The 14,939-nt window shown below is 42.2% G+C and overlaps 1 protein-coding gene across 3 annotated transcripts in view; it reads left to right on the top strand.

Annotated features, from left to right (window-relative positions):
• Positions 1-14,939, top strand: part of LOC147017908 (ileal sodium/bile acid cotransporter-like) — a 70,042-nt gene that overhangs the window by 20,359 nt on the left and 34,744 nt on the right. For all 3 annotated transcript variants that reach the window (XM_085896988.1, XM_085896989.1, XM_085896987.1), the window contains 3 exons: positions 63-256; positions 10,882-11,000; positions 12,902-12,990. In XM_085896988.1, the coding sequence (XP_085753114.1) occupies positions 63-256; positions 10,882-11,000; positions 12,902-12,990 (402 nt within the window). The remainder of the gene's footprint in view (positions 1-62; positions 257-10,881; positions 11,001-12,901; positions 12,991-14,939) is intronic.

Here is a 14,939-nt window from a genome sequence, read left to right as displayed (position 1 = left end):
TAAAAAACAACAGTATCTGACTTTGATATTCTTCTCTATTTCCAATATTACCTCCAAAACAGCATCCTTGGAAAGCAGGACTGGCCATTGGCTGCTTCTGCCAATTTGGAATAATGCCACTGGCTGCTTTCACACTTGCCCTGGGTCTTCGGATGTCCACCATTGAAGCAGTTACAGTGCTTATTATGGGCTCAAGCCCTGGTGGAAACCTTTCCAATATCCTGTGTTTCTGGCTTGATGGAGACATGGACCTGAGGTTGGTGGTAATGTTCACATTAACATCCTAGAGGCAATATTTGCTTTTTACAACACCATAAAAGCTTTAAACGTGTAATTTTTCTAACATACTTTACCTGGCATAGGAACCTCATTGTATGGTGGTGATGGCAGCAACAGTGTGGGAAAAGGTGGGGGGGGGGGAGTACATGTGAATGTAAAAAAAATTATGTGTCTTACAGCCAAGTTAATGTAAATCAGTTAAATTTGAGAAAAATGGAGTTGGACTGAAGAAGTTGGAGAATTTTCAATATCCAGTCGAGGATAGATAACACTCATAAAGACCATTAATTTTCTCAAATACATGTTGAGAAAGGTATGCGAACCGCCGTGAGAAGGAAGGTGAAGCGACGTTTCTGGCATGAGCCCTTATTCAAACCGAGAGAGTGGAGGCTTAAAACGTTCTCTCTTACTTTGAGGAAGGGCTCATGCCAGAAACGTGCTTCACCTTCCTTCTCACAGAGGTTGGCATTGCTCTCGCGACATTTGTTTGAGAAAATTGATTGTCCTTATTTTTCCTGCTGATTCAGACCAAATCTATCTTTATAAAGATTAGTTTTTCATTGTGGAAACACTCGTAAGAATTTTGGCAATGAGAAGGGCTTAAAAATGGGTTGCTTGCAATAAAATACACACAATTGATAGTTAAATGCATTTGGAAAAATGAAAATGAATTTCTTCATTGATCAGAGTGGAAAGCGTATTCTTCATTGTGGTGCAAATGTTTGACATTCTTGAAAAAGCTGGAACAAAAATGACTGCGTGGATACTCCATTAGTCTTCTCCAGCTTGTACAATGAAAGATGGCAAGATCATTTTTAAAACAATGAGTGTACAGAGACTCATGACTGAATGTTTCATGACTGGGGAGTGGCAGGGGGTTGAGACCACCCATTCGGTAGGCCAAATACCAAGCCACGCACAAAAGGAAAGAGTGTGGCGAAGCCACACCTCGTGATGGAAACCACACACCATCTGCATTTTCAAATGATCTAAACAACTTTACATTTATGAGGGCAAATTCCCCATTTAAGTGTGAATGAAAACTTTCAACAATGGCCTTATTATCATAGTATCGAGAATAATTATTTCAATAGTAAATTAAAACACAGCTATCCATCTTAACCTTGCACATCATCTTATCTTACCACAGTTTATCACTTTGTCAGGGGTGTAGCAAAGGTTAGCAATGCCTGGGGTCAGGTTTGCACCTGTGCCACCTCTGCAGCTTTTCTGCTGTTGAAGCACATCAATCTATGAGATGTCAATCAAAGGAAAAGCTCACCAAGCAATACTGAATTAAAGATCCTGCATCTCAGAGAGGCATCGAAGAGAGATGTCCGCAGGGGTGAGAAATGATTGCTATTATTAACCAGTATTAGCTAATTTATCACCCTCGGTGCACCATTATCAGAAACACAACTCACTGGAGAAAATAGAGGACATGGACCTTTTAAAAAGGTTCTCTGAACTCGAATCACTTGGCAAGAAGATTAGCATAAACATCTTGACAAGGAACAACATTTATGGCTTATCAATAAATGCACACTGCATTGTGAAGTAGAATGCACTAAATACACACTATCAGTAAATATACTTACTGCACCTTATCAGCAAATCAACACACTGTCTTGATGGAACTGAAGACGATGAATATCCTGTGCACATTAATCTAATCTGCTTGTAGTATCAACATTCAATAATATTACACGTTGTAACCAGATTCTGTGAAGTTGGTTAGAATATTTTTTTTCTATTTGTGAGTCATAAATAACACGATTTGTGCCCTCCAAAAAACATCTTTCACCGAGGCTTGGGGCAAAGGGATTTTTTTTAATGGTACAATGAATCTATTCTTGGACCGAACACTGGGGCCTCTCCCCTCTCTGGGCGAGTTTCTCTCCCCTATTGGCTGGGGCCCCTGTCCCACACCTTGCTCAGCTTGACAACATGGAAACCAAGGCTTTCAAGATCTTTGGAATCTCTCGCGATGAAGCTTAGTCTGTGGGCTCATCACTTCGCCATCGCCGACGGGTTGTTGGTCTCTCTCTCTTCTTCCACAACCTTTCTGGTCTTGCACTCTCTGCCCTTTCTCTCTGCTTTGCAAAACTTAACCCCAATTTCCAGATGATCCTATTGGTCCCCAGGATAGTGTTTTATGGGTGTGTGTGTGAGTGTGTGTGAGTGTGTGTGAGTGTGTGTGAGTGTGTGTGAGTGTGTGTGAGTGTGTGTGAGTGTGTGTGAGTGTGAGTGAGAGAGTGAGTGTGAGTGAGAGAGTGAGAGAGTGAGAGAGTGAGAGAGTGAGAGAGTGAGAGAGTGAGACAGACAGACAGACAGACAGACAGACAGACAGACAGACAGACAGACAGACAGACAGACAGACAGACAGACAGACAGACAGACAGACAGACAGACAGACAGACAGACAGACAGACAGACACATAGATAGAGATGTCGTTTTATTATAGAAGTATAAAACATTTTGCAAGGCAAATTTAAACAAAGAAAAAAAAAATCTTGAGGCACCGTTGCCTGAGGTTCATAAAAGCATCAATACATGAGTATCAAGTGCCATTTCTTAAGTGCAGGTGCTCAAGTTGGCTCAGATAAACAATGAAAGTTCAAGGATCAATAATATCGTTACAACTTCACAAAGAAATGTGAACTTCATTCTCAATACATTTACACAAGACACCACCATTGCACCATTAGTCTTCAAACACAGGAAGACTCCCCATGTTTACATGATATGCATGTTCTAGTTTTATACGAGCAGACACCATGCCTTTGAAACAAAAAAGTGCATTTTCATCTTTCTTATTCACCAATCTGGCTTTTCTGGTCTTATAAATTGCAAGCTTAGCAATTCCAAGTGAAAAATTCAAAAGCAAAACTTCAGATATGTTTCTACTGTAGAAAGCGAGCCCATAAATAAAGATTGGAAAAGAAAAAACAATTTAAAATTTACAAAAAATACGATTCAGATACAGAAACAGAGGTGTCAACCTCTTGCACTCAATAAATGCATGATACAGATTCTTGATACTCATACAAAAGAGGCACGAGTTAGACACAGAGGGGTTAAACTTCTGTAGTAAAACCTGTGTGGCCTGGGCCTGATGGACCAGTCTCCAATTTAAGTTTCCCGTGCGACCAACAGTCGGAGATCCATACATCACCTTCCAATTGGGAGTAAGGAAAGCTCCTGCAATGAAAGTCTCTTTTCAATGGTTTATTAACGGTGCCGTACAGCCCGGTAAACACACTTCTCCACAAATTCCACATAATGTTTTTTTTCCCCATGACGTGGAATACACCAGACTCGTCACTGTTTGAAGAGAACACGTCATGGTGTTTTTGGGCAGTGATTGAAAGTTCAGGAAAGTTTAGGCGAAAATCAACTTCTTCACTTACTCCATTCCACCCAATATTTAAATGTAGGAAAGTCTGGGTTACTATCCTCATGACCTCACCTATGACTCTCATTGAATGCAACCCAATTTTTTTAGAAACTTCAAGGAAGGCTCCATAAGATCTCACACTTTATTTATTCCACTATTTGGAAAGTATTCAGTGAAGGATCGGCTGGTAGATATTCCAGCAAATAATAAGTTTTGGAATAGTGGCTCATGCACAAATTTCCTAGCATCATAGGAGATCTCTAGCCGCTGCACTACAAGAGCTTGCCAAGCATTCATAAGAGATTGATGAAACGCAGGGAGCTGGGCTCCATCAACCTGCTTCAGGTCCATGAGGAAGAGTTCCCAGTCATAGTCCATTCCACCTGTTTGCCGAAGCAAGGTATTGATGAGAGGACGCCGGAACACTACTTCACCATATAATAGACGTTTGATATATACGTATATAATATAATATTGTATATAATATAAATAAATTATATACAATAATTTATATAAAAACGTATATAATATAAAAACGTATATAATATAACACCATATAATATAATATTGTCATTAGTCGAAAGGCCATTATTCGATTAGAGATGTGCACCAAGTTTTGGCCACCCGAAATTCGTCGCCTGCACAATACATCTGGCTTGAGCCAGTGGTGGCCTCCCCAGAAAAAAAAAAATCAATGAGACTCTTCTGAATGCTTGTGATCACAGCTTAAGGAGGCTGGAGTGCGATGACCTTGTGCCATACGGTTGGAAGTATCAGGTCATTTATGATTGTTACCTGCACCTTAAGTGACAATAACTGGAGAATTCCTTTCCACCTTGATAGTTTCTGCTTAATGTAATCTAGGAACCCATCCCAATTCCTTTGGATATAGCTCGTAGTTCCCAAATGGATTCCTAACTATTTAAACCCATCCGTTTTTCATAACATTTCTCCTGGAAGAGTTGGGAGAAGTGCACATGTAGAGTGTGATGAGGAGAGTGTATTTGGGTATAACCAAAAAGCTACACTCTTGTTCCAATTAACTCCAGCTGATGACACAAGTTCAAATTTGGCAAGACAACGGGATAGCTCAATAACATCTTTTGGGTTTTTGACCACAACATACAGGTCATCTGCATAAGCTGAAGTGACAATGTTAGGAATGTTTGACAAGGATAATCCAGACAAGGAGGTGTGAAGGATAGCCAGTAGGGGTTCAATGGAAAGTGTGCACAACATGCCTGACAGTGGACAACCCTGATGGATACCACGCTGAAAAGTGAAAGGATGACACAAACTATTATTTACTTTTAGCAGGCAAGATACATTTCTGTACAAAAGTCTTATGCAAGATACGAATTTTTCCCCAAAACCTGCTCTCGTAAGAACTGAAAATAAGAAAGAATGATCCACACTGTCAAAAGCTTTTTCCTGATCCAGGAGTAAAAACCCAAAACCATGAGGCATGGCTTGACCGATGGCAATTAAATCTCTAACCAAAAAAATACTGTCATAGATGGATTGTTCAGGTATGCAATACGTTTGGTCGTTTCCAATCAGGAGAGATGACATTTTTAAGATGCATCGCAAACACTTTTGACACAATCTTATAATCAGTGTTTAGCAATGACACAGGCCGCCAGTTTGTAATCTGCTGCAAATCCATTTTCTTTGGGAGGAGACACAAACCGCTCTCCTGTAGCTCAGGGGCAATTCACCCTGATCTAAGCTTTCAAGCAGGGTCTCCATTAGAGTAGGACCCAGACTATTCCAAAAAGCTTTGTAAAATTCAGCAGGAAGTCCATCAAACCCGGGGGCTTTGCCGTCCTCGAGCAGTTTTGATGCCGCAGTGAGCTCCTCAAAAGAAATGTCACATTCGAGTTGCTCTTGCTGTTCTTGAGAAATGGATGGGAGAAGTTCAATCACCTCATTTATCATCGTTTTATCCACAGTTCTCGGTGTAAACAGATTTGAGTAGAAATCTTGCTTTGAGTGTTTAATGCCACTCTGGCAAGTCAGAACACCGTTAGAAGAGTGTAAACTGTGAATCTGCTGAGAGGTCTTGACGGCCTTCTCAAGGTTGAAGAATCCTTATTTGGAGTCTCCAGTTAAATTCTGCTCATCCGAAGATGAACCATTGCTCCAGCCACACGCTCCTTGACTGGTTCAGCCAGTAGGGTCATCTTTTTCCACCAACTGCTGATGGTGATCACTTCTACTGGATGTTCCAGCTTCTTGCTCATATTTAAGTACGTCTGCTTTGAGAGCACTTATCAACCCAGATGCATTACTGGTGGCATGTGAGCAATATTGTTGACGGAAAATCCGAATTTGGGATTTTGTACAGTCCCACCACTGTCGAGTATTAGGAAAGGAACACTTTTGTTTTTCTAACTTTTTCCGTACCAGTCTGACGGCATTTTCAAACTGTACATCTTGTAATAACTTAACACTGAAAGTCCAGTATGCACTATTACAACAATTAAAGGGTAACATACATTTCATTGCAATCATATGATGATCAGAAAAGCCAGATGGACTAATGCAAGTTCTCTGAACCAGATTCACCATTCCTTGGTTTACATACAATCTTTCCAGTCGGCCCATGGTTATCTGGTTCTTTGAACAGCACACCCATGTATGTTGATGGGAGTTTGGATTTTGCAGACGCCAAACATCCGGAAATTTAAATTTTTGTTCAAGTTTTGCCAAAAACCTTGCACTGGGTGGATGGGGCTCAGGAGTATTCCTGTCCAGTTGGGGGGTTGAGTGTGTAGTTATAATCTCCCCCCATACAAATTAGACGAGTCAAGTCAACGGTGTTTAGAAAGCCTGCTAACTTTGGAAGGAATAGAATCCTTTCAGCGCTGTCACTGGGGCAATACACATCAATAATACAAATTTTTTGATTACTGCTAATCAATTCCACAGCCATTAAGAAGCCCTTACAAACCACCCTCCAATAAATCTCCGAGGGTTGGATTCGAGGGTGCACAACAATTGCCACACCTGCCTGAGCATCCTCAAAGGCACTGGAGAAAAAAGGCAACCTTTAAAAACCCTGCGTCACTCGTCCTCACAAGGTTGGTTGGTGTGTGTCTCTTGCAACATTAGAATATCAATTTTTTCTTTCTCAAACATCTGCAACACTTCGAGGTGACGCACACAGCTGCGGCCTCCATTTATGTTGAGGGATGCTACCTTTTCTTAATTACTTAATTTCTTAATTACTTTTCTTAATTACTACTACCGTTACTACTCTTGGAGTTCTTTTCCGGCCTGAGTGGCACACTTCCTCAACCGCTGGAATTGAGGTTCTGAGATCCTGACTTGCCGAGGTTCATGAATCATATTTTTCGCAGCTTTTAGACAGGCATGTATATTCGGGAAAAAAAAATCCCAAATCCTAACATTCCTTTTCCTCAAGGTTTCATTTAATAATTTAATCTTCTGTAACCATGGTTTCTCGATCATCATCCTCTTGGGCACAATACCCACTAACTGACAGGGTAGAAGAAGTATCATCGAAGTCAACCTCATCATCTCTGTCATTCTCTTCCTGATCCAAACTTATTTCAAAGGCACGAATCTCCATAGAATTCGAACCATCGATCTTTTCATTCGCATTTAGCTGCTCACTATCACATGCAGCCTCCTTCTCACCATCCCTTCCATTTTGTTCTATTGTGGTAGGACTACAGATTTCCTCTGAGGGGCTTTCCGACTTATCTGCCTTGTCATCACAACCACACACCACTGCGCACACCTCAGTGACAAATTCCTTCTTATCATTGCAGTGACCATAAATATCAGAATCCCCACTTGTATCCTCCTGAGAGGCACGAGTATTCTCAATGTCTCCATCACACTCGTACAACTCAGGAAATTCAGCAAGTGGTGCAAATGAATTAGTCAGAGTTTTAATCAGTTCCGGTTCAATTTCCATTCCCAAAGAGGGATTCTCTATGTGAGATGTATCTTGCAAGCTCGGCACATCTGACACGAGTATCTTACTTTGTGTTGTCTTTGTCTCATTGACGACAGGACATGAACGTTTTTTTGTCCTTTTTTTTACGAGACACTGTCACGAAACCCTCCGTGTCATCATCCGTATAGTCCTGTACAGTGGAGGTCGAGGGACCAACCACTTCTGGGACATTAGACGGTAGAGAGGAGGGGCCTACTGTTTGCCGCTCACCAATATGTGGTGGTGAGGGTTCTACCATTTCACACCCTCCAGTAAGTTGGGGGGAGGGGAGGAGTCTGCTGCTTCCTGCACAGCAACAGGTAGTGTAGACTCTACACACTGTAGAGGATTCTTCCCTTTCACCCACCCCATTACATAGGGAGGGGGGATCTACAATCTCCTGTTCTTGATTTTCTGATGATCTCATCAAACCGGGATACGAGTTCTTCACATGACCGTACGCTCCACAATGATAACATGCCATGACATCCGTGGAGGCATACATTCCATACACATGGCCGTGAATTTATGCATGTAAAACTATGTTTAACTTTTGCTCATTTTCAGGCAATATCATGTACAGTAGTGCCCTTTTAAAAGTCATCACGTGTTTAAATTCTCCACTTCCTGAGTGTATCGGCACCATCGTGATGTTTGATACGATCGTACTGAACTTGCTCAATTGAGCACACAGATCATCATTCCGAATGAAAGGTTAGACACGTTCACCTTAACCGCAGGTGTGTGAAATGTGGAAACAAGGAGAAACAGGTCGGGATGTACAAGAACGCCTTGTTCCACAACGGAGGTTATCATGTGCACCTCGGAAACGAACACAACGACCTTCTTGTTGATTCGAGAGGCTGCACGGATGTTGTGGAAACCAACGATTTTAGCGATTGCCAGGAGCACATCCTCAATCTTTACCTCCCTCGGGGGATCGCACATGAGCCCATGCTTACGAGTAAGTGACTCGTACATGCCATGATTCAAACGAACGTTTGCCATTGCTAAAAGTAATTTTAACAGAAGTAAATAGTTTGAATCAACAAAAGAAATCTACCAGAAGCGGCACTAGCAGGTGGAGGAAAAATAAAAATAATATGGATGAGGTCCAAGAATCGTTTAAGGCAGCCAAAAAGCATTGGCTAAAACTAGCAAACATGTCAGATGGAACACAGGCCTCAAAACCGGGAGGTTCTGAGATAGACCCGAACACCACCTACCTTGTGCGCTCTCTTTCTCTCTCTCGCTCAATAGATAAGACAAACCAAGGAGAAAGGGGTAAAGAGAAACGAAAACCAAAACATTTAGACAATAAGAAGAGAGAAAGGAGAAGCAACACAGGCTCCACACGTACCACCAGAGACTGAGCAACAGCACTCTGTGATTGCACGTGCGTGCCAAGCGAGCAACAGCCGTGCAAAGTGGGAGGAGAGACTGAGAGAGACAGCAAGAGAGTGACAGAGGTGTGGGAGGAGAGTGCTATATTTTATGAGGGGGGGGAGGCGAGGATGGGACAGAGTGAGAGAAAAGGGTGGGGGAGAGGAAGGGGGAAAAATAGAAATGCAAGGGGTGGAGGTGGGGTTAGCAAAGAGAAAATTGTAATGCTTAATGACCGAACACACACACATACAAAAAAAAACCTGTCAGAACAGCTGCACACACAACGACACAACAGAGTTTGTAAAGTAATCCGCTGGCACATCTGAAAAAACTTTGATATTCCAATTCCAGAAGATTTGTGGGAAAATTAACCAAAAGCAATCACTGAAAACATTGAAGTACCGCTCACGTACGACTTTATGATCCCAACGGGCGTGAACATCAGAAACAAAGCATTGCGACCAGATATCGTACGTAGGTGCAAAAAAAGAGAAGAAGGCTTTGCTAATTGAGGTGCTGATACCGGTGATTTTGGAATAACGATGCAGAAATCAAGAAAATGACCAAATACCAAGACCTCATGCATGAAGTGAAAAGATCCTGGAAGCTGAAGAATGCCAAAGTTGTACCAGTGATGACGAAGAACCTCATGGGAATGATGACAAAGAGCCTCACAGAGATTTTAAAAACCATCCCTGGGAATATCACGACAAACAAACTACAGTTGGAAGCCGTCCTGGCCTCAGTAACGATCCTGAAGAGAGCCCTCGGCACAAAACTTTGAAAACAGAAACATTCACATCTTGGTCCGTGAATCGTAACCCCTTACTGAAATGAAGGTGGATACTTTGAGTCCACTCTTGGAGGACTCCATTCGACATTCTTAAACCCACATATGTACACACACACACACACACACACACACACACACACACACACACACACACACACACACACACACACACACACACACACACCCTTTGAGAACTGGCAGGTCTCTGTTTCACCTCCTGAAACCCCACATGTGGAGATAGCAGGCAACAGCAGCAACTTGCAGTTATACACACACACACACACACACACACACACACACACACACACACACACACACACACACACACACACACACACACACACACACACACACACACACACACACACACACACACACACACACACACACACACACACACACACACACACACCCTTTGAGAACTGGCAGGTCTCTGTTTCACCTCCTGAAACCCCACATGTGGAGATAGCAGGCAACAGCAGCAACTTGCAGGTATACACACACACACACACACACACACACACACACACACACACACACACACACACACACACACACACACACACACACACACACACACACACACACCCTTTTATTAGTACAGATTTAATTCTCTTGTTCACTGAGGCAGGTGATAATTTAACCGTCATATTTAATTTCGAATGTAATTAATTGTTATTATTAATTCACTCGTACTTGTGCACTTTGCCTTATACAGTGTCGGTTCTGCTGAAACAATTTCTTGGCAAGGGGTTCCTTTTCTTTCATATGCGTGGCTTTGCCGCTGATGCAGTGCCCCCTGCAGGTTCGAGCAGGAATTTGTAATTGATTCAGGGTGCTCGTGATAATGTACATATTTATAGGTATATTTCTATCCAGATGTTTTTGTTGTATATTTCAAAATTGGAAAGGATAATTTCAGCATCTATTGAGCCAATGATGTGCATGTTTTTTTCATTTCATCACTAGCTCTTTAATATCATGATTCTGCATCACCTTTGTGTCAACGAGAGTTTACTTTGATCTCCTACCATATTGTGCTCCGTACTACCCAACAGCATCAGCATGACGACGGCATCCTCACTGCTGGCCTTGGGCTTCATGCCTCTGTGTTTACTCCTCTACACCAAACCTTGGTTAGATGGCAGTAGCATCACAATCCCATACCTCACTCTCGGTATGAACCATACCACTCATTTCATGTACACCACATCATTTGTAGTAACCATTGGCAAAGTCTCTCCTCATTTTAATTATAATACAAAGTAGGTGGTCGCAAAATTTTATATCGAGGCCCTGGTTTTTGGATCTCAAGAATGGGATTTGTATTATCTTAGAAAATCCGTTGGCCTTGCTCTCAGATGGTACTGTTGGGAAGTAGGGGCTTCAACTACATTTTTCTTGTTCAACATAATCATGAAATCAAGACAGATCATGGCATGCTTATAGGTTGGTTGTGACAAAATTTGCTAACTCGTTTGCCATGTGACATCCCAAGTGCACTTCAGAATTCGGGGTATTTCCAAAACAGCAGCCAAGAATGTAGTAATGATGTTTCGAGTGAACAAAAATGTCAGCCCAATTGCATTTTACATGAGGTTACTTGTACAAGGTTTCTCTCTCTCTCTCTCTCTCTCTCTCTCTCTCTCTCTCTCTCTGTCTCTGTCTCTGTCTCTGTCTCTGTCTCTGTCTCTGTCTCTGTCTCTGTCTCTGTCTCTGTCTCTGTCTCTGTCTCTGTCTCTGTCTCTGTCTCTGTCTCTGTCTCTGTCTCTGTCTCTGTCTCTGTCTCTGTCTCTGTCTCTGTCTCTGTCTCTGTCTCTGTCTCTGTCTCTCTCTCTCTCTCTCTCTCTCACCACATCTGCCACAATCTCTCTTGATTTGATCATACAGTCAACTCATTGTTCAAAGGTAAATGCCACTTCTGCATTCTCTGTCACGCCAGATCCTTCTTCAACGCCCCTAAATTTCTCACAGCTTAGAAGTCCATTGTCTGTTGCTCATTCAAAAATGCTTCTCCACTATGGGTTGGGGCTTCACCCACCCATCTGACACTATAATAAATGTTGTTGAATCGAAAGCACTGATGATCATTGCCATTTCCCACAAGAAGTCACAGGATCGTGCGCTTTTCTTCACCTCACCCCAGACAGAATGGCAGCCTTGCCCTGGTTTTGCATCCACTGTCCACACAACCCTTTCTCCCCTCCCACTCTTCTACCAACCCCCTCCCTCCTTCCCCTCCTCACCCCTTCATCAGCCTCTCATTATCATTGACTTCAGTGAATAAAAAACGTGAGAACCATTAATCATTATCACCTGACATTCAAATTTTGGCACCAAAGAAGTTCCCAAAAACTTCCATTTGATTATAAGGCCATTGCGATAGAGAGTACTTCACCAAAGCCCTTATTTTCCTCATTTTCCAGGATATGTCACCATGTGATCTTTTTCAGACCACTTCTTGAATATTTGGTGGATGCAGGTTTTAAAGTTATCAGGATGTGAAAGCAGATGACTGGAAATAGCCACGTGCCTTTCCAAAAGATTTCTCTGCTTCCGGAATTAAGTTGTTACCATGTCATTAATATTAATTTGTGCATGTGGTCAGGGAATTCCTTGGTTAAAAAAAATAAAATAGGGTATGCTTCATCAACTTCACTTCAATAACAAGTGTAGGTTAACCTTGAAGTTGGAGAATAAAGGTTATGTATTTATTGCCAAAAATCAAACCTCATAAGTGCGCATTTCGGCATTTTCACTTTTTAGAAAATATATGCTTCCTTGCGGCCAAAGCTTGGAACTAAATATCACAGTTTAAAGTTTACCATGCACTTCAATGGGACATTTTCTACTGCATATACAATGTACGTTGTATGCGGCCTACTATGGAAAAACTTGAATTTATTATCCCCAGATGATGCCAAAATATTACTTTTAAATTGGTGCAAGACTGGCTGAGTTCAAAGATATGAATTGCATAATCTTTAAAAGGGATCCTAAGGAATCCTCAAATGACAGTTAACTTTAACATAATACAGTATGTAGTTTTCTGATGACCTGCCTTTTTAATTTACCCAGGGTTCTCTCTTATTGCTCTCGTGGTTCCAACCTCCCTTGGCATCGCCCTCAATTACAAGTGGCCAAAAACGGCAAGGATTGTTTTAAAGGTAAAGGCATTGTGACATCAGCAATTATAATGGTCAACACAGTTGAATGCCTCATCTTCACACATACGAACCACTAGATACATCGCAATGCTCACAAACGCCCGGAGATGCCAGTGTTTGTGGCTTTATTTCATTTATGCAAATGCGATAAGATCTAGAATCATTAACTTGAGTCGAATTTCAAAATTTAAACTTCTTAATTGACCTCAGCAGTCGTTCCAACTGCTAAAAAAAAAAAAGTGTTCATTGTCCAATTCAGACATTGTTTGACATTCCGGGCATTTCCGAGTGTTGGTGACTTTATTTAGTCTTCACACATAAACTCGAGAATCTCCTCAGCCGAGCAAAATTTCATTTCACCTGAGCCATGTCCGGATGTCCGGGTGGTGTTTGTCTTTGGATGTGTCCGGACGGTGTTTGTGTTTAGATGTGTCTGGACAGAGTTTGTCTCCAGACGTGTCCGGGTGTTGTTTGTCTCCAGATGTGTCCAGGCAGTGTTTGTCTCCAGATTTGTCCGGGCGGTGTTTGTCTCCGGATGTGTCCGGGCGGTGTTTGTCTTCAGATGTGTCCTGGCGGTGTTTGTCTTCGGATGTGTCCGGGCGATGTTTGTCTTCGGATGTGTCCGGGCGATGTTTGTCTCCGGATGTGTCCGGGCGGTGTTTGTCTGCGGATGTGTCCGGGCGGTGTTTGTCTGCGGATGTGTCCGGGTGGTGTTTGTCTCTGGATGTGTCCTGGTGGTGTTTCTCTCCGGATGTGTCTGGTTGGTGTTTGTCTACATATGTGCCTGGGCGGTGCTTGTAGTATGACCAGTAGAAAATGGTTTTCAGACATTATTTTGTTTCCCTTTTCACTGTTATTCCATGCAGCATCATTTTGATCAGACAGTATGAATCGTAATTATCGCTCCACCGCACGTCTGCCTTCCCTTCCCCTCACCTCACCTCACTCTAACCTCTTCCCAAACCACCTCCCCCTCCTTCCCCATACAACTCTCTGGACATTTATATGCATTACAGCTAAAATGAGCTAAACTCTAAAATATCTTGACCTGAACCGAATTTCAAAATTTAAACTGCAGATTTGAATTATCAGCAAGTCCCACTGCTAATAAAGTGTTCATTTGTCCAATTTGCACATTGTTTTATGTCGTCTCAGAACGGTGTTTTATTTGACTCAGCCAGCTGTTCCTTCTCAACCATTTTGGTGGTGTGCTTGCTTGAGTGCTTAATAATGGTGGGCATAATCAATTCCAAAGTACTGTCGGACCATGCTATTCATGGGGGATACATTCCTGAAATATTCCATGAATGTCATGGTCCGTGAATTTTGGAGTTTTGTTTTTGTTTGTTTTGTGTCTTTAATAAATAAAAAAATTTCTTTAACATGGTCTGGGCTTGTGGAACAGCAATTACACAGGACACAACATAACAAAGGGAACAGCAGGGGAGAGGTGAAACACCAACAGCAGGGCTGAGGGAGAAAGTAGAAGGAGACGGACAAACAAGGGATACAGGTAATGATGAGGGGTAAGGGAGAACGCAATGGCAGGACAATATGGATACATAAGCAAAATTGTGTTTGACCAGTTTATGATTTTATCAAGGTCTGGGGAGAGGGAAAAGGCTGTCTGTCAGAAGGATGAGAGATGTCATGGCAGAGAGTGGAGTCATCAGCAAATAGATAAAGAAGATTTTCCAGAGTCAGTGAGATCATTGATGAAGACTAGGAATAATATGGGGCCTATAACACTGCCTTGGGGTACTCCAGGCTGGACAGGAAGAAGGGATGAAAGAACTTAATTTATGGTCACACATGGGTTGCGACAGCAGAGGAAGTCTGCGAACCATGAGAGATGGCCTTGGATACCACAGGAAGAGTTTAATGCACAGGGTAGGATGCCAGACTGTTTCAACAACTAGACATATGCCCAGAGAGACGGCCCTGATCTC

This window comes from Eptatretus burgeri, chromosome 10 (genome assembly GCF_056783735.1).
Source record: "Eptatretus burgeri isolate ZD-2024b chromosome 10, Ebu_testis_v1, whole genome shotgun sequence".
NCBI classification, from domain to species: Eukaryota; Metazoa; Chordata; class Myxini; order Myxiniformes; family Myxinidae; genus Eptatretus; species Eptatretus burgeri.
The sequence above is the reverse complement of the archived record's forward strand: the minus strand, read 5'-3'. Positions and strand labels throughout refer to the sequence as shown.